The 19,734-nt window shown below is 42.5% G+C and overlaps 1 protein-coding gene across 2 annotated transcripts in view; it reads right to left on the bottom strand.

Moving 5' to 3' along the window:
* Nucleotides 1-19,734, bottom strand: part of Brinp2 (BMP/retinoic acid inducible neural specific 2) — a 95,073-nt gene that overhangs the window by 38,731 nt on the left and 36,608 nt on the right. The window contains exons 1-2 of one of the 2 annotated variants that reach the window (XM_021265383.2): nucleotides 6,848-6,965; nucleotides 5,848-6,196 (exon numbers count right to left, since the gene is read on the bottom strand). In XM_021265383.2, coding sequence (XP_021121042.2) covers nucleotides 5,848-6,119 — 272 coding nt within the window. In that variant the 5' untranslated portion in view covers nucleotides 6,120-6,196; nucleotides 6,848-6,965. Of the gene's footprint in view, nucleotides 1-5,847; nucleotides 6,197-6,847; nucleotides 6,966-19,734 lie in introns of those variants that run through there. The other variant, XM_004853386.3, reaches the window with a different exon arrangement.

Below are 19,734 nucleotides of genomic sequence, written 5' to 3'. Positions count from 1 at the left end.
TTCATTGCCACACTGCCTCAAATTTTGCCTTAATTTGAACTACAATACAAATCAGCATATTATTCCTTAATTCCCTTATAGCCAAAATGCAAACCCAGTGAGAAGTCTGGAGATTAACCAGTGTTCTCAAGCCCTAGTCCTTTCTTCAGAAGAGCTAATGCCCGACCCAGCCACCTGAGAACCTTGGCTTCCCTGGTGGAGCCCTGTAGCTGCGTGATAACACAGCCTGCCTCTAGCCCAGAGGCTATAATGAATGCCAAAGAAATCACTGGGATTTACCTAGGCAGACCCAGGTTGGTTTTGGTTGCCTTTTATTTATGTGGATTGTGATCTCTTAATTGGAGATGGTGCCTCTCCCAGGGTTCGCTGTTTATCCAAATCAGTATTTGTTAGTCAGGGAGACGTGGTCTGGATGATAAATCAGCTCCTGTGATTGCTTCCACAGCTACTCTCTGCTTCCTCACCTCCACACCTCCCTGGAGGCACCCACAGGCTGCTTCTAGGCCCTGCAGCCTTTTCTGCTCTTAAACTTTTCTCCTGCTGCTGTTAACTATTCTTATCAGTTCATGCGCCCTGGTACTAATAACTCCTAAATTTAACCTCCCTTGACTACTATCCTCTTTCATTTCTAAGATCTCCTATACATTGTATACTCACTACTGCAAATGCACTGTGCAGGAAGCTGCCTTCCCATAATGACTTCTCCATCCTGGCTATCTCTGCACCCCTCTCCATCTCCACCTAGTGTGATCAAATGCAGTGCTCCTCAAGCTTTGGTGCCTCTCTGTGCATCAAGGATGTTTTTCAAATGCAGATTCTGATTCTGTAGGTTCTGCATTTCTAAGACGCTCTTAGCCCCTGCGGATGCTGCTGACCAACCACACAGTCAACAGAAGCCATCACATGCTAGGTTCCTTTCATCTGTCACTCCCCTCACTTCTGTGTTGTCACCAAATCTTGGTTTTCACCCTCCAGACTTCCAAGCAGATCACTTTTTCTTAGGGCTATTGCTGTGGTGCCTGATGCAAAGTTCTTTTGTCTTAACTTCAATCATTCACCACATCAACTGATTCCATCCCTTCTTACCCTATATGCTCTTGGCTTTCAGCTTTGTTCTACTTTGGTTCTAGATATTTGCAAACTTTACCCAGAATATGTTGTTCCCTTTTTTCAGTGAAGATACCTATTTGATTTCTTATTTTGTTTTCCCAAAACAAATGTCCTAAAAGAGGCAGGTAGAAATGGAGGCAATAATGACCAGGGTCGATATTTTGGAATTATACCTAGCTTGTGGTCCTCCCAACTACCACGTTATATTCAATGTTCTGTATGATTTTTAATTTTCTCTCTTAACTTTAATTTATTCTTTCCAAGTTTTAAGTGTTTCATCATAGTGGCTTGGATTTTTTCCAATCCCATGATTATCTCTCTATTGAAACCTTAATACAAAAAGAAATAAAAAAAACAGACTGCTCATTACTTTGATTTGTAGCAAAGGCAGAATGGAACATTACTGCAAGAGTGTTTTGAGAAACCATATTTACATTTGCATCAGCTCAATTTAGGTGCCTGATTAGGTTGCGTGTTATGATGAAGATGCACTTACCAGTCAAAGGGAAGTGGCATGGTCTTGAGTAATGAGCAGGAGACTTCAAGTCAGGAGCCCTGAGTACTATTTCTGGCTGGAACTGGCTACCTCTCTGACCTTGAATAACTCTGTTTCACTGCCTTAGACCCTAAGAGCCCCCATCTGCCTCACAGGACAGCCATAAGAGGTTGCTCACTAAAGTGTTGAGTGCAGCAGGAGCTATGGAATGGAGCAAGAGAAGGGGCATTTTTGGACCACAAATGGAACTGGAGGTAGGATCTCTGCTTCTATAGCGCTTTCCACTAACCTATTAAGAGATGGTGTCTGAAAAGTGTGCTGATTGCTCAGACCTTGGTCAGTCAGGGTTACAGGACATGCAGTGGAATTGATCAATGGAATTATATATAACACTTTGGAGTAAGATGCCTGAGCCCACCCTGTTATTTAGGAAGGCTTAACTAGAGATCACATTATCTCCTCTTAACTGCACCCTTCCTCTGAGATTGTGCATTTCATCCCCAGGACCAGGAAACCAGCCATGTCCAGCCTCTGGAAGACATACCTAAAGACTGCTGCTCAGCAATCCCTGACTTTAGCAGCAAGAGCTTGGCCCTTGGCCACTCTCCATGTGCTGGAAATATCCTGCTCCCTCTGGTAGCCATTATGGCCAGTAGGAGTATTCCCCAGAGAAGATTTGTCATTCTCCAATTAAGATCCTCTCCCCAAAAAAGAGCTATATTGAAGGGTAGGTGTTAACATACCTTAAAAAGGCAAGTGAGAGAACAATTTTCCACCTTCTAATACAGGTTGTTGAACATTATGCATTCAGCAAACATTATAACAAAGATAATATTCATGGCTCCCATCTCATTTGTAGTTTTGCATAGGCTAATATTTACTGAGGGTGATGTAATGATAGGCCATATTTATTCAGTATTGTTCTAAGTACCTCACATAAATTAACTTAGTTAACCTCCACATCAGCCCAGTAGGTGGACAATATTAATCGTCCTCATTTTACAAATAAGGAAATTGGAAAACAAGGAATTTAAGTAATCTCTCAAACATTGTACAGTCAAAACTCAGTAGCTCGAGGATTAGAACCCAGTTTACCATTAGAGCTCCAGTCTTCTTCCTTAAGCACCTATAGGAAGACAAACCTGTAATGGAGTGAGTGACGCTCACTAGGGTCCATGGTTAATGAGGCTGGAACTAATCTAGAATGACAAGTCATTTCAAAGTGAGCCTACATTCTGATATCCAAATAACAATTGGTAGAATTTAAGGTTTCAAATCAGAACCTTCCTGAGCAAGAGGAACAGAAGGAGAGTCTTGCTTCTGTTGTGTGAGAGAGTTTCAGGTGATTCTATACCAAGTACTCTGGCCCCATCCTCATTGGAAAATCTTATTCTCTCCTATCGCAGTCCATCCCCCTTTTGATATGGAAAGCATATGGGCATACCACCAGATTTCTATGTACCAAGAGCTTCCCTAAAGAATGAAATTTAAGACTAATTCTGTTGGAGACCCAAAATTTCTCCACAAAGCACATCTGGTACTCTGTGTAAGCTTTTTCTCCCTCTGTTCTTTTGGATAGTAAGAGAAAAATTTGGGGATGACTCAGTGTATATGTTACCCATTTTCTGTAACCTGCTTTAGTCAATGTAAGGCAAAGTCCTGAATTTGCCACAGGCAATTGCCTGAGATGGAAGTAAAAAGGATTAGAGCGAATTCCCAATGGGATAATATAAACACAGACAGGAATCAACGAAGCCGCCATTTTGCTTAATCACTGAAAACAAAACTCCCAGAATGCTTCTGGAGCAGTGGTCTGTGACCATTTCCTTCTCGCCCCACCAAAGGGTCACAAATCAGAATACTGTATTCTTGTCAGAATGACTGGTTACTGTTTCCTCAAGTGCAGGTTCATGTGTAATAACTGACCCCAGAGAAACAGAGTGGCACATTGTAAGAGCTTGTCACATTAAATGATCAGAAAACCATTACCAACTGATAGAGTAGTTGATGGTGCAGAAGTGATTACTGACACTCACTATGGGTCAGTTCTGAGCTGCTGCCCAGGCAGGAACTGGCTGCCAGGCTTCCCAGACATTGGGCTAAGTGAGGGGAAAATGTCCACAGAGGAGAGAAAGAAACTGATGGTTTATTCCCTTTGCTTTCTGTAGCCCTTTGAAGTAGGTAGTGGTGTTAGATACCCAACCTGACTTCAGTTCCAATATACTTTTTAAAAATTATTTTGGTGGTAATATTGCTCTGTGAGATTTTGGATAAACCAACTAGTCCAAGGTAAATTTAATCTTATTATATTACACTAGAACGATTCTCTGCTTAAACACATTATAGAGTGCATTTTCTGATATTTTTGTTTTTTGAGAGGTGGAAAAATAAATGCATTGATAAGAGAAGGTTCAACCTGAATGTGCCTTACACAAAATTTGTGGTGCATAATTATATATTTACTAAAAGCTGAGTCAGTCTTCTGCTCTATACCTCTTCTACTCATCAGTTTTCACCTGAATAGGTGTTAACTCAAGTGCTCCCTGCCTGGGTTGGCCACTCTCTTCCTCAGTAATTCCAAATGAATTTCACTGTAGTCTTTGGAGAATGACAAGGACTAGAGCCACCGAAGCAGAGAGTGTGAACTGCATTGGCTTCTAGGACCTGACAGTAACTAAGCACAGTGGAAGAGAAATGGCCTTGACAAGAGACACAGGCAGGCTCTTCCTGATCTTGATAGGCCTTTGGCCCCATGAGGTACCAGTCCCTCACATGTGGCCTTCCCCTCTGTCTGCATCCACGTGTGGGAATTGTAAACCAGATGAGTGGTCTCCATAAATAGCTTCTCTCTTATCATTCATGAATCTTCCAGTGCTGAATACTCCCAAACCTTATTTCTGAGGCCCCGTGCTAACCTAAACAGGTTGCACAGTTACTGCAGGTATTAGAAAAACTCCTAGTAAAAGAAAATAGTCTCTATTTAAGAACTCAGACTCTGAAGTCTCACTTCTTGGGAGCTAATGCCAAGTACTAGTTGTGTGCTCTTGAGCAAGTTGCATAACTCCCCTGGCCTTCAATTTCCTCAGCTGTAAAAAGAGGAGAACAACTATTCTTCCAACAATGTGCTGTTGGAAGGATTAAATGAGGTGATTTACATAAGTCATGCAAAGTCTAACAAGAGATCCAAAAACATTAGTATGTTCTTAGGACAATGCCAAAATGTTAACAATAGAGATCACTCCATGCTAAAAAGAATGGGTGATTTTGTTTTTGTTTCTTTTTGTGTCTTTTCATATTTCTCCATTTTTTCTGCATTAGAAACTAATTTATAATTTAAAAAATAAATATCCTTGAAGAAAGAAAAAATATAGTAAAGCTCCCAGTACTGTCTAAGGATGACTTTTATACAGATGAGGTAAAAAAAAAAAAAGAGAAAAGAGTAGATGACAAATGGGCAAGTAGGCAGAAGGGTCAAGGGAATGTTCAAAATTAGGGGTGCACTTGGGGAAGCCCTGAGCCTTACTGGGTCACCCAGGGTGAGGATCTGGAGGAACTTTCTACTGTGGGGGTACTGGTCCAACAGCCAGGAATATAAGCCTGGTTTAGCCCATACCAGATAGACCAGGGAGGACTCACATGTGTGACTTTAAGCTCTGCTGCTCCTGGAGATGGGCCTAAGGAGCCAGAAAGGTTTAGCCCACTTCCATGCACAAGGCCAGCTGAGCTTGTGGCATTGACAAGAGTAGGAGAGGTCTGGCCCTGACCCTGTAGGGCTCCCCGGGCTTACAAGGCAGGAGCTGGAGCTTCCCTTCCTTCATTTGAATATCTAAGTAATTACAATTCATAAAAGTCTCTAACCCATTAGTTAAAATCCGGCCCCAGCATTTGACTCTGACCTCCTACGGCAGCATGGGCCACACACTGACTCCATGCCTCCTGATTTGTCCTCAATTTATAAGCAGCGCAACCTATAAATAGAAACCCTTTTGCTAAGTTCCCCAGGAGGCATCAGCAGGTTTTCCAGCTTGTATGTGTTTTTGTCTTTCTTTTTTTAAAAAAAAACCAACATGGCAGGCTTCTTTTCCTTGGCTGGCGTTCCTCAAGTTTCACCTCTAGGTCAGTTCGAGGGCATCTTGCCTGCCTCTGCACTGAGGGGGAGGTAGGGGATACAGGCAGGGCCTGCCCAGATCTGGCTTCTGAGGGAAGCCCCTGTCTTCTCAGCCAGGGAAGAGCCTACTCACCTATAGATCCTGTACCTGGTGGTGAACCCCTGGCGGTACCGCTCCATGAAGTCAGCATACTCCTGAGCGCGGTGGAAGGGGCCCCGGTCTGTGAGCAGCCAGTCCAGGGGTGGCTGGCCGGCTGAGGAGGCATGCTGCTCAGGGACCACTTCAGCAGCCACTGTGGCTGAGACAGCCAGCACCCAACCAGGCAGGCCCAGTGCCAGCAGGGCTGCCCATGGGGCCGCTGCCAGCCGAAGCCCTCTAAGCCAAGTGCCACACTGCCACCTCATGCTTCCCCCAGGCAGTTGGTTTCTTCATTCTCTTGCCACGCTCTCCACCTCGGTGCTGCTCCTCCAGGGCTCTGGAACTGGAAAAATCCAAAAGGAGATGTCAGCTAAGCACCCTGGTCTTACCCTGTCTGTGACCATCACACATAACAGGGCCCATTGGAAATCTTTTATCCTGGTCACATAATGTGGTCCTGGGCATTGAGTTCTTCACACAAAAAAAAAATCTACAAGGAAATACTATTGTCATTTTACAGATGAGAGGATGGGGCTTAGAAAGATTAAGACAGTTGCTTGAGTTCCCTCAGCTATTAAGTGGTAAAATCAGAGTTTGAACTCAGAAGGTCTAGGTCTTGATCTTTATATTATATTGCTTTCCTACCTCGATTCACTCAACACTCTTAAAAATTTTCAATATGTTTCCATAATCCCACAAACCAAGTACTGTCTCTAGGAGCTTACATCAAAGAAAGTAACAACCCTATTTTTCATATGGAGAAGTATAGAGCAGAAAAGTAGTCAAACCCCATTGCTACTATAAAGCTGGGTGAACTTGGGCAAATTGGTTCTCTCTTTGCATTTAGAGTGGCTTTGAGAAAATAACAAAGAGTGACAAGACAATGTCTAAAATCTCTCCTGGGTTGGACATTGGTCCACACTTTTATTGAAAATCATGCAACCATCAGAGCAGATGTGAGAATATGGGGATATCCTCCAGACCCTCCCCTCACCATGGAGCTTGAAAGCTCCATGAGGGTGGCGTTGTGCCTCACTCTTGCATCCTCTATCCTAGCTCCCAAGAGGGCAGAGCATATGCCTTCAAACACTCCTTCTGAAGGAATGAACCAGTGAACACTCTGCCCACTATGAGTCAGAGGGAAGATGTCAGAAAGGCAAGTCAGAGGGAAGATGTCAGAAAGACCTCTGCCCTTCACAATTCACAATTGTGACTCATCACAGCCTCTGATTTCCAGTGCCTGCAATTTGCCTAAGGATAGTCACTTTATCAGCCTCTAGGCAGATGCAAGGGATCATTCAATACTATGGGGCTTCTTGGAATTGTAAGTATTTCTTCAGTCTTTAACTTCTAGCACATATGTCAGAGTCTTGTCCATGTCCCCTCACCAATATCACTTCAGTGTGTGCCAGAATGACTCCAGTTTCCAGTACATGTAATTCGGGGCTTGAGGACTTTTCTCAGGCTGCCAAAGCCCAGAGCATCCTGGGGGATGAGGCAAGGCTAAGGGTGTTAATTTCCTGGCATGTGAAGACTCCTATAGGGACCTGCGAAGTGGTTCTAAGCACCTGATTTACGCCCCCTTTCAGAGTTCCCCAGGGCCCTCTGGGATGGCTCCAGTTCACAGAACCTCCAGACTTTCTTGGGATCAATGAGAACCTTGAAGGGGCTACACAGAGGCTAGAACCAAATATGAACCCTATAATGCCCAGCCTCGGAGTTGGCCTGAATCTGAGGGACTCAAGCCTCAGTCTTTATCCACAATGCTTTCTAGAGTCCATGCTTGGAAGGGTGCAGGCACAGAAGCACGAGTGGCTGGACAGTCAGTTACTCCTCCCTTCCAGCTGGTAGATACTGACCACCTACTGCATGCTGAGTGGTTCTTAGAAGATGCCTCTGTTCTCACAGTGTTTGTTATACAGGAAGTATTATTAGAAGTTTATATTTCAGTAGGACCTAGAGATGTTGACAGAGGAAAGCACAGAAGTACAATATAAAACAAGATCTATGTGCAGACTTTGCCAAAGACCTCTGTGCTGCTTGAGGAGCTACAGCAAGAGTAAGACAGACCTTTGTTTAATGGACTGGCTGAGAGGGGGCAGAAAGAAGAGTAATGGGGTAGCACCTGCTCTCTCAAATCTTAGAACATGACAAAATTCCAATAATTAAAATAAGTAGTTCTGGCTCACAAATTGGACCTTATATATAAGAGCAGTATATGAAAAAAGAAATATGACAGACTAATTGGGAAGAGATGGAATATTTTATACATAATATTGGGAACTTGGTTCCACGTGGATTAAAAGATTAAATATAAAAAATAAAATCATAGAAAGAAGGAACATCCCCAAGTGTTTTATAATAAGCATTCATGGAAGGCAGGATTCTAAGACCCCACGGCCTTCCATGCACACCCTGTACAATCCCCTCCCCTAGAGTGTGGGCAGGACTGCTGAGTGGGAGAAGTTAACACTTCACGATCAGGTTATTAATCAGTGACTTTAAGATCTGATGGATACAGAATGTGTTGAAAGTGCAGACTGAGATCAGATAATGGTGCTGGCTGTGAAATGTGCATGTGGATAACTTGGACCAATGTCCTTCACTGAAGGAGTGAAGTGTCAAAGTGACCCGGGAGAGAAAGCAAACAGCCATGTTGTGAACTCCCTCTTGGGACCATATGGCAAGGAATTGCAGGTGGCTTCTAGGAGCTGGGAGCAATCCCCAGCAGACAATAGCAGGAAAATCGGTACCACAGTCACACAACTGCAAGGAAAGGAATGCAGCCAATAATCATGTGAGCTGGGAAGAGAACCCTCAGCACCTGATGGGAGCTGCTTCCCTCGCCAGCTCCTTGATTTCAGTCTGGTGAGACGCTGCACAAGAGATCCAACTCACTTGTACCCAGGCTCCTCCTGACCCCAAGACACTGTGAGATCATAAACAGTATTGTTTTGTATTATTAAGTTTGTGATAATTTGTTGCATAGCAATAGAAAATTAATCCAAACACGTTAAAGACAACTCAGTATGCCCTCTCACATTCTGTGTAGGGCTGTTGTGCTAAGGGCTCTTCATGCTGCCTGAAGGCGAGCTGTTATCCTCCACGTGAGAAGAAGCTGGGCCTGCAGTTTCTCGAGCAGAGGGATAATAATCATCTCCCCTCCTGGCCCTCACACCAAGCTCTCCCTGCCTGGTTAATAAACCCTTCAAAGTCAGAGGCCATGTGTTGGTTTTGACCATCCCTCACACCACTGTCCTCCAATATATTTGATGCATGAACTCTGTGTGTCTCATCAAGGGGTCATTATGAGCCAGGATGACCTTGACTGGCCACTTCACCTCTTGTCGTGGTGCTGTCATGAGAGGTGGCAGCCACCGCCTCACCAGCCAAGCGAGGGCTCCTAAGGACAGGTAAGAACGCACATGTGAAAAAGCCGTGTGCTCTCGGAAAGAAGCGAGCTATATTAAGTGTGCTGCTTGTCATGCTTTGTTTGTAATTTTGCTTTTTCAGAGCTCACAATATGCTGGAACCGGCCTGGGTAGAGGAATATCAGCTTTAGAATCAAATGGTTTTGATTGCTGCCCCAAGTCTGCTGAGCGTAGCAAGAATGCTGAATTCAGTGCTCACCGCTCCTCTCAAAAACCTGGCCTTGGAATCGCACACTTTCCGCTTCATTGCTTTTCTTCAGGATCTAAAGACATTTTGACTAAAAAACCAAAAAAATTCTTTTTAAGAAAGAAGTTTTAAGCAGGTTTCAAAACTTTCTTTAAAAAAAATCCTTGTAACATTTTTCTTCACCTTAAAAAAAAAGAAGACAAAATAATTGCTGTGTTGACAGTTGTGTAAAACCAGGCTTGTGAGGAGGAAGAGCTTCTGGCCATTTCCTGTTTTTTCTCCGCAATAATATCACTAGAAATTTTGTAACAGCAACCTGTCAAGCAAATTTTAACAGTCTAAATCCTCACAACTTCTGGTGGTATTGCTAATATGCAGGAGGATAAAACAATTAGCACCTTCTGCCTCACGCTTCCGCTTTCCCTTCTTGTCCAAAAGTAAACCTCCATGTTACATGCTCATCTATTAACGGATGGGCTCAGCTCTCTCCTTGATGAAAAGCATTATAAATTCACCTGCGAATGCCAAATAGTTTCATTTACTTTCCTCATACTTAAGGCAATTTTACACCTAGACAAATAATAAATTGGCTTTGCACCAAAGGTATAAGTAAAACAAGCTGTGGGTTTTCCTCGGCTGACTGCATTAGCTCAAATCTGTTCTTTAAGCCATGAATTAAATGGGTCACAGTTTTGTCAATAGAGAAAAGCAAGGATGGTAGAGGTCATATGAGAAGTAGGCATTGCAATCTTCAAAATGGTAGTGCTTATAAGAATCATGTCTCCACTGCCCTGAGGTTATTACTCAGCTGAGGACTCTGGGAGGGGGTTCTTTTGTGTCTTCCTATTGTTCTCAATCTCTGCTTATGCTTGATGTGTCAAAAGCAACTAGGGATTAGGGCATCAACTACTAGTAAACCAAGTCTTGGCAAATGAAGAAGAAATAGAGGCTTCTTCACTGAAAATTATTGAGGAGGAGGGGTTATTTCCTAGAGGAGTCAAGTATATGGCTAAGCTACAGGTGTGAGAGTATGAATATAACTAATAAAATTGTTAATGTTTATTTTTAATAAATACCAGCATAAATCATCTAATTTATGGGTAGTAATTACCACTTATGGAGCATGGATAATAATATTACTCTTTTTAGGGCGTGGGATTTAGCTCAGTGGTTTCGCCGCCGGTTGCGCAAGCGCAAGGACCTGAGTTCGATCCGCGGTACCAAAAAAGTAATAATAATAATATTACCCTTTTTAACAGGTGGAAGCACCCACCGAAGCTGGATAAGTGAACTGCACAAGGAAACATATTTGGGTGGCATGTCCAGGTCTAGGTCTCCTCCCTGTACCAGCTACATGACTTATAGATATGAAAAGCAGTGCTTTGTTACCTATAAACTAATGTCCTTAGGCAAGGCACTTCCCTCTGGCACCCTCTCTTTAGTTATCAGTAAAATGACTTAGGAGGTAAGGTGGTCCCCAGGGTCATGCCCAATGCTGAAATTCCACAATTCTATGCAAACATAATAGATATATGGCATTAGGATTTCAGTCATCTTTGGAAGCCAACTCTGTGTTTCAGAGAGAGTGAAGGATAAGAGAAGTGAGGTATGAAGCAGAAAATTTTGCCTGCTAGAGCAATGACATTTCATAAAGTGATTAGGCAGTGACATTAAATAAGTTTTCAAGCCATTTAAGTGGTTAATTGGCCAGCTCTATTGAGGAGATGTTTTCTTGAATAAATCTCAGGGTGTCGGTGTTTTAAAAAATAGTGGAAATGTTATTTGTTCTTGTCATCTCCGTGCAAAACCTGTTTCTCCTGGGAAGAGAAGATAGATATAAATGATGGGACACCCTTAAGGTCAAGGGTAGATGTGAGGGTGCCACCAGCTCAGATCCATGATCAGATCCTGCCCTTTGCTGGAATGATCTGCCGCTGTCCACAGATCATGGTGCTTTCCCTCTGATGACATGCTCCTGGTTGCACTGAGCACCAGCAGCTCCCACCGTTCCCTTACTTGAACCTGGACAAGTGTGGCATTTCTATTGCCTCTGTCCTCCCAAGGTTCCATGATGTGACCTTCCGCTCTATTGCCAGGACTGGCACAGAACCAGCAAGCTGTATTTGATCCATTTATTACCCCACTGGTACTCAGAAAATGATGTAAAATTGGTGAGAATATGGATAGCCTCACTGCATAGAATCAGGGCAATGATATTAATGATAATTTATGAAAAGAAAAACACTAGTCATAATTACTGTTTACTAAATGTTCTTACATTAATTTGAGACCTTTTAGAGGGGAGGCTCAGAGAGGCAAAGGGGCTCTCTGGAGGCCACTCCATGAGTACGCAGAATTGAAACTCAGATATTTTCACCCTGAGACCAATAATTCAGCTTTCCTGATTTTCATTCACCTCTATCCATCAAATAGTCAATCAGCTATTAAGCAACATCTATGGACAAGGGCTGTCTTCAGTGGTGGGAACAAATCTGGTGAACAGGACATACAAGACCCTTGCCATCATGGGGCAGAGACAAAGTACAGGCCTTGACAATCCTTCAGTAAGTTTAAAAATTCTCACACACAACACACATATACACACACAGCTCTAGTGACACTAGAACTTGTAGGTTCCATTCCTTGGGAGGCCCACATTTACAGGTTTCTCCGTGTGACAACCAGCCCTTCACTTGTGAAGGATGGGGTCATCTGTCAGTTGCTGATGTGTCTTCCAGGTGTCCTTGCCCTGGTCTTGGCCAGACAAGCTAACAGACAGGCGGTGCAGTGCCTAGAACGATGAAATGAGGGTCAGAGTGAGCAGATCAGGGAGACTCCCAAAGCCTCGAATGAGGCCAAGGGGTCTCCAGAAAAGAAAGATGGCATTGTTGGTTGTTGATCTAATAGAACTTCAAAAAGAAAAGTTACACATTTCCAAGCCTTCCAAACCTCATCTCCACGCAGATCCAAACCACTTCTTCAAAACTCTTTCCATCATCCTCCTTCTTTAAGAAATCCCGCAGCCCCTCTGGCCCAAGAACCAACGAGTTATGAGAAAAGACTTTAAGGAAAGGACTCTGTGCTGCCTTACAGAGTTGTGGGGATTAAGAGTTAATGTTTGTAAAGCCTTTAAAAAGTGCTTGGCTTGGGATGAATGTTGTATGAATGTGTCCGCTGTCCCAACACAGGTTGTTAGAGTGAGGTACAATCTACCGACACAACCTTACAACAGGAGGTTTTTCTGTTTGCTATTGATGTTGTTTACAGGTGACAGAATTGAAGCCTGTGAGGTAAAGCCTACTAAACACTACGCCCTCCTGAAGGTCTGAACATCCCTGAAGGTCTCACCAGAAGACCCCACTGGTCCTCCACAGTAAATGGCTGTGGCAGTGAGTACAACCCAGGACCCTTTCCCTTGATCCTGTGGTCACCTGCTAACTCAAATGTCCGGCTCTGTACCTTGCCATTGTCCTTACTCCTGCCTGTCCTCTCTGTGTCTACAATGGTCCAACGTGTCTGTCCAACTTATTTTGCTCCAAGAAGCCTTTCAAAATTAGGCACCATGTTGATAACACGGTTATTCTGTCTTCCTACAGCTTTTGGCCCCTGATTATTTTCTATCAGGAAATTACCTGGCCAGTGATTCTCAGTAGCCAAGAGTGTTTATGTGGCTGTGGGTGTGGGGAGAGGCAGAAATGGAATGGAAATAGGGAAGGACAGAAGATGACGGATCTTGGGTTGGAATATATTGTAATATTTTTAAAACTCTATAGAGATTTTTATACAACTGTCAGTTGAGAATCATTGATAAATCCCCTTCACATTGTAACAACAGATGGGAAAACACGGCCGTAGGGGTACAATGTGTTAAGGTCCAACCACTGGTTTAGAACAAGACCAGGACTGAATTTGGGCTTCTAACTAAGTCTAACTTAGTGCTAAGTCTCAAGTGTGTTCTTTCTCTCTGTTTCATGTATGTCTGTGGTATATCAGACTTTTCAAAACATAAAATTCATGAGTTGCAGAGCTACCATTATAATCACCTCTGGTTATAGATATTTATTATTATGGTCCAGACATTGATCTAAACACTTTCCCGGCATTAACTCATTTAATGTTCACAAAACTCTATGAAGCTGACGTTGTTGCGCATGATCCCTGACTTAAAGATGGTTCCACTTATGATTGTTTTCAATTTTTATTTTTTATTACTACATGTTGGTGGTACATAAGTGTAGGGAGCAGGGGAAGGGGACGTTACCAGAACCTCTGTAGTAAGTCCTAGTCTCCTGCGAGCCACGGCAGCACACGGCGAATTACAGGAAAGGTAGACAAATGAGACTGAGAAGAAGCTGAGCTTTGGGTCTGATCAGTGCTGCTCTGGGCAGCAAAGACAAGAAGCCCCCTAGCTTGCAGCATCTTTAATCAGTACATGGGAAAACAGATGTAACAAGTGAAATGCAGAGTTCAGTACTTCACATTGGGATAAACAAGGTGTAACAAAAGACTGGGGGGGGGGGCGGTGGAAATCTAAGAACAATGAGGAACTATGCAGATGAAGATTTGGTTCCCCTCTGGCATCTCCCACAGGTGTGGTCTTGTCCTGGAGCATTACAGCATCCAGGGATCACTGAGGTCTCAGTTGTGACCAGAGGCCAAAATTCAATTATGTCTGGAATGTCCTAGCTGGGCTGTAGGCAGGAGAACTAGGCCTACTCAAATGAGTTTTCCCTAGAATTATGTAGCATTGCTCCCAACACATAAGGATCACATTCCTCGTGGGGTGTTGATACATGCACATCACACATCTCAATTCTTTTTTCATCCTCTTCCCTTCCCCTTCCCATTTGCACAAAATCTCTTTCCCTATTTCCTATATCTATGGTTCATTTTGTTCTTTATTTATAATTTTCTCTTATATGAGAAACCATGTGATACTTAAGCTTCAGTGTCTGATTTATTACACTTAACATTATTGTCTCAAGGACATCCATTTTCCTACAAATGCCTTCTTTATGGCAATTTTAACTTTACTATGCTGTAAAACTATAGACACTCAGTACAAACTGAACTTTGATTTTTTTTTTTTCAGTGCTAAGAATTAACCTAAGGCCTTTGACATGCTAGGCAAGCATTCTACCACTACGCTATACTCCTAGTCCATTTAAACTGAATTTTGAATTTAGAGCTTCACCCAGGATAGTGATATACAATACAATTACTCTCTTGCTGCTGGACAAAGAGATGACGAAGGTAAGCAACTAATATTCTACATCGTACTCTGTTGCTGAGCTGTGATATTTGGTGGGTTGTGTCTTAAATAGATTTTCAGCATGATATTTCCAACTCATGATGGGTTTATCTGAATATGACCCCATCTAAAGCTGAGCAGCATCTTCTCACGTCCAATAGAGCTATGCCCATTTCACAGAGGTGAAAACTCAGAAGCAGAGAAGCCAGTAATGATCTCCCAAGAAATTCTTAATACAGTCTGAATGACCTACAAACCTAATAGTCAGAGACTTTCATAAAGGAGCTACAGAGAAGTGAGGTTATTCTAGGTTGCTTTAGGTGTGTTCCTTCTGCCATGTGTTGAGGAAAAACTTAAAATCTTAGTGTATAAAAGCAGATTCACTTAAAAACTTTCCCCAGCATGGCTAAAGACAGTTAGGCCTCCTGCTCAATGGAAGCCTTGTGGCTCCTGCTGATGGCTGGTCAGTAGGGCCTCATGAGAAGACAGATGTTACACTTGTGCTGTTTCAAAGCCCTTAAGGTCAAGTACAGTCTCCCAGCCTGCATTTGTTGAACAACCCACAATTGCCAGTTTCCTGTGTGCCCCTGAGTTACAGTGCTCATCGTCACACCCTGAAACCCAACTAAGACTGTTCCCATGGTCCCTGTAACCCCTCCTTTCTGTCCAATCTCAGTATGTCCATCTAAGCCATGAGGGGCTTATACTTTTGCTGGATCCTATCTCTCGTCCTATCAGGTCCCCTACTTCTGGCATAAGGAGACCTCCAAGAGTTGCCTGCTCTTTGCCTGATTCTGAGCTGCGCTGCCACCTAGAGTTCCTCTGCAAGTATCTAGCTAGCAAGTTGGACTTCCTGCTGCCAAGATTGCCTGAACCATGCTATTTGGCCCTGCTTGTGGACACACCCAGTCACCTTCTCTGGGACCAGCTACTGAAGCTGGCTTAGTCATCCACTCCACACCCTTTGTGACAGCTGGTTCCATATTCCAGAGAGGAGTTGACCTCTGTCCCTGCTTCCTCCCTGCCAGATAGCTTCCATTGCTAAGCTCCAGCTCATTTTCCAGCAGAGGCTCTGTATACACATGGAATAGTTTAAGGTCTGCAAAGCTGAAACAAACCTGAGCCAATCACACAGAAATTGCTCATCACTGTGCAGGCTGCAGAACCAAGGTGGCGCTGACAAGCCACTCTCCATTCTGACCTGTAGTCCTCAATGTTTCTCTTGCTTTTGGCTTTCTGCCAGGACTGTTACTGTCTCTGAACTTTTAGCCCAGGCTCTGCCCTATTTGTGCCTTGGCACCAACCAGAATGTAAGATGATAATGCCCCAAGCAGTGCCAAACAGAACAGAGCTCCTGAGATGTTACAGATGCAGATGTGACCAGAAAACACATTGTTTCCGGGACTGTGTTTGTAAATATATGAGTTGCCTGGCAGCTTGCAAAATTAAATATAGATGCTACATCACAAACTCCAACTAAAATAAACTTTATGCTGCTCAATGAATGTCAATAAGTACACTAAGAAAGAATCATTATTCCTTTTTGTAATGTGGTCCAAGAAACCCATTCCTAAATGCTTCTTTCTTTTACTGTTTTTCTTTTACTTTTCTGAAGGTGACTTGTCCCTCTTCCTACCCTGGCTGGTCCTGGTAGACAGCTGTGGCAAACAGTGAGGGTGGAGTGAGGACAGGAGGGGCTGTAACAGTAAGGTTGCTGAGGTGGGAGGTGAGCTGTGAGGGTGCGGCCCAGTTTGGAGGTTTACCAGGAAGACTAGATCACAGCCAACCTTTGGAGATTGCTGGCCTCAGGCATCATTTCTGAAAGAATGGCCTGAATTCCCCTGGTGGTTTGCAAAGACCTCCGGATGGAAGCAGGCTGATCCATCAATTTGAGTTCTTTCTTTAGTTCTTGAGCCAATTCACTCTGCTTCGTTTAGATTGATTTTTAGAGAAAATCAGAGCCCATCTATTAGCAACCTATTACATTAATAATGGCAAGTTATCAGAAGGTATACACCAAATTTGGTATACACCAAACCCACCCAGAAGAGCTTACTGAAGACTCCCATTCAGTCTCTAGCTGAAAAGTCTTGCTGTGTGGTTCTGGGTGCGAATGCAAAGCCTCATTACACTGCCCAGACCCCAGAAATTCTCACTTTAGGCGGCTGCCCAAAAACAAAGGGTGCTTTGCATTCAGGACAACTTCAGCATTGTCCTGGGGGGGGGAGGATTTACTCATGTAGATTATTTCTAATTTATTCAATTGCTATATTGTTAATTTTGTTTGCTGGGTTCCTCTTCAGTTCTTTAACACCAAATTCTCCCAAAAAAAGAGAGACTACAGACTAACAGAGAATTCATTCATTTGGGCACTGTCTGGTGGTCTTGTGCAAAAATGTTTAGGGCCCCAATGAAAAACTACAGTATTTCTAGAAAAACCTGACTGAATTCTGACTCTGACTGATACTGATTTCCTAAGCTATTTCTGACAAATGAAACCTTTTATAAAACATGGTGACAGATTCCTCATTTTCTTCCTTTTGGGAACATTAATAAATTTCTACTCATTTATTTGACAAGGAATACTGCATTTAACTTATATGTGAAATGAAAAAGGGGAAGGTGGAAGAAAAACTAGAAGGTAATGGTTGGATTACTTTGAAAGAAAGTCGTGTAAAAACCTTGTTAAAATTCTCTTCTGGCAAGCTCCGTTATTCAAAGTCCCATTAGAAAAAATGCTATGCTGACCAAGACTTTCACACCTCCACAACTCAATGATAACTGAGGCTCAAATCAGGCATTTCTTGATCAAAACTATGATTATTTTCAGAATAAATCAAATATTTTGTTTCTTAAACTTGCTGAATAACGGAATTTACTTAAGAAAAAGCCAACCATTTTACTCAAAGGTTTTCCACTGGCAAGAGGGGAAAAGTTATTTTACCCCAAGGATCTCTGGCAATGTCAAGAGACTTTTCAGGTTGGAATAAATACAGTACAACCACATAGGCAGAGAAATAGAGATGGAGAAGTGGATGTGTGTATAGATAGATGGACAAACAGACATGATAAGCAAAAATTGTGTATGTGTGTGTCCATGCACTAAATACAATATGATATTCTGGATTGGACTCTGGAAGAGAAAAGATATTACTAGAAAGAGCAGAAAAAGAAAAAGCAGTAAAAAATCAAATGCAGTTTGTAATTTAGTTAATAGTATTGTTCTGATGTTAATACCTTAGTTTTAACAAATGTACTATGAGTATGCAAGATATTAACACTAGGGGAAGCTGAGTAAAGAGTATCCAGGAATTCTGTACTCTTTCTAACTTTTCTGTAAATCTAAAAGTATTACAGAATAAAATGTTGATTTAAAGTTAAGGCAAATTCATGCATATTCATGCACATATGCATATCTTTCCTGCTGAGCGCGCACACACACACACACACACACACACACACACACACACACAGTCTTTCCTAATTCTGTCCACCCAGAAGCATTCACCTAGCTTTAGAATCTTGGATTCTCAGTGTTGTTCTCTACTAAAAGGAAGGACTCCTGAGAGAAATGGATGATTACAGAACTGTGGCAGTTGAAATATAAAATGAGCCTTGAATATCTTTTTGTGACAGACACAGTGAAACCAGGTCTGTGGGAAGGCAGCTCTGACAGCAATTTCTATGAAGTAAGTACTCTTACCATGCATGATTCTATGCAACCAACTTGATGCTTACAAATGTAACAGTGGGCTCTTATAAGCTAGTATGAAGCCAGCTCTAGCTCACCACATCTTAAAAAATAAATACACAACAAATATGGGTATATGACAAAAAGACAGTAGGTCACCTTGTAAAGAGGCCCCTCATGAACTCTAGGGCAAAAATAATAGGTTATATTCCATTGAATAAAATAAAAATACATAACACCACAATTTATCTATCTGATAAATTCTGATTCCCAGTAGCTGATTTTGCTTATGTGTAGATATAGATAAATAGATAGATGCTTTTTCTTACAATAGAATACCAACTAATATAGGTAGCAATAGTGATGGAATTAGAAAACCATTTAACAATTACCATAATAATCAATTTAGGGAAGAAATATAAATCAGTGATGAACCAGGGGGTAAAAGTTGATGAAGAATGAGATATTTCAGAGCCAGGGATTTACCTCAGTGGTTCTGGTGCCTGCCTCGCAAGCACAAGGTCCCGAGTTTGATCCCCAGTCCCCCCCCCAAAAAAGAGAGAGAGATTTCATACTTTCCAAGTATCTCCCTCAAAATACTTAGTGATTATACAGAGAAGGGCCACCATTTTACTCAAGTGATCAAAGTTAACATCACCAGTGTTGGGCAAACACAAATCAAGTGTGCCTGATAGGACACAGCAAGGAGGAGGTCACTTGATCACTGCTGTGAGGGTCCTATGTGCAGTTCACAACTTGAATCCCAACATGAGGAGACATCAGCCAAACCTAAACTGAAGAACATCCTGCAGAACAACAAGCCGGTAAGCTTAAAAAATATTAAGGTAATGGAGGTGAAAGGATGGAGGAACTAATCATTGAAATTGAAGGATACATAGTGTACAACTCTGGATTGGATCTTTTGTCACAAGGGACATGAACGGATCAGTTGTGAAACTTGAATGGAGCCTCTGGGTGAAGGGTACAAAGACTTCCTCATACTCTTGCAAAAACTTTTTTGTAGGATTTAAATTATTATAAAGTGCAATAGAAAGAAGATAAAGAAGAAAGTCATACTTAGTTCCCCAGAAAATGGAGTCAACAATGAAACTCTAGTTGTTCTAACTCCTTTACCTACTCCTCTGCCCAATCCACAATTCCACTGAAACAAGTGAGGAATATCTAAGATATGGTTGTTGTGAGACAGGCCCCACCATTGTAGCATTGTAGCTTAGTAGACACTACTGGAGACTTGTTGCATGTGGATGTATACAGGGCTATTCAATATACGTAGAGTAAAAACTGCATGACTGTTTTAGCA

This window comes from Heterocephalus glaber, unplaced genomic scaffold (genome assembly GCF_053883595.1).
Source record: "Heterocephalus glaber isolate CG9 unplaced genomic scaffold, H.glaber_assembly_v1.0 deba00001600, whole genome shotgun sequence".
Lineage (NCBI taxonomy): Eukaryota > Metazoa > Chordata > Mammalia > Rodentia > Bathyergidae > Heterocephalus > Heterocephalus glaber.
The sequence above is the reverse complement of the archived record's forward strand: the minus strand, read 5'-3'. Positions and strand labels throughout refer to the sequence as shown.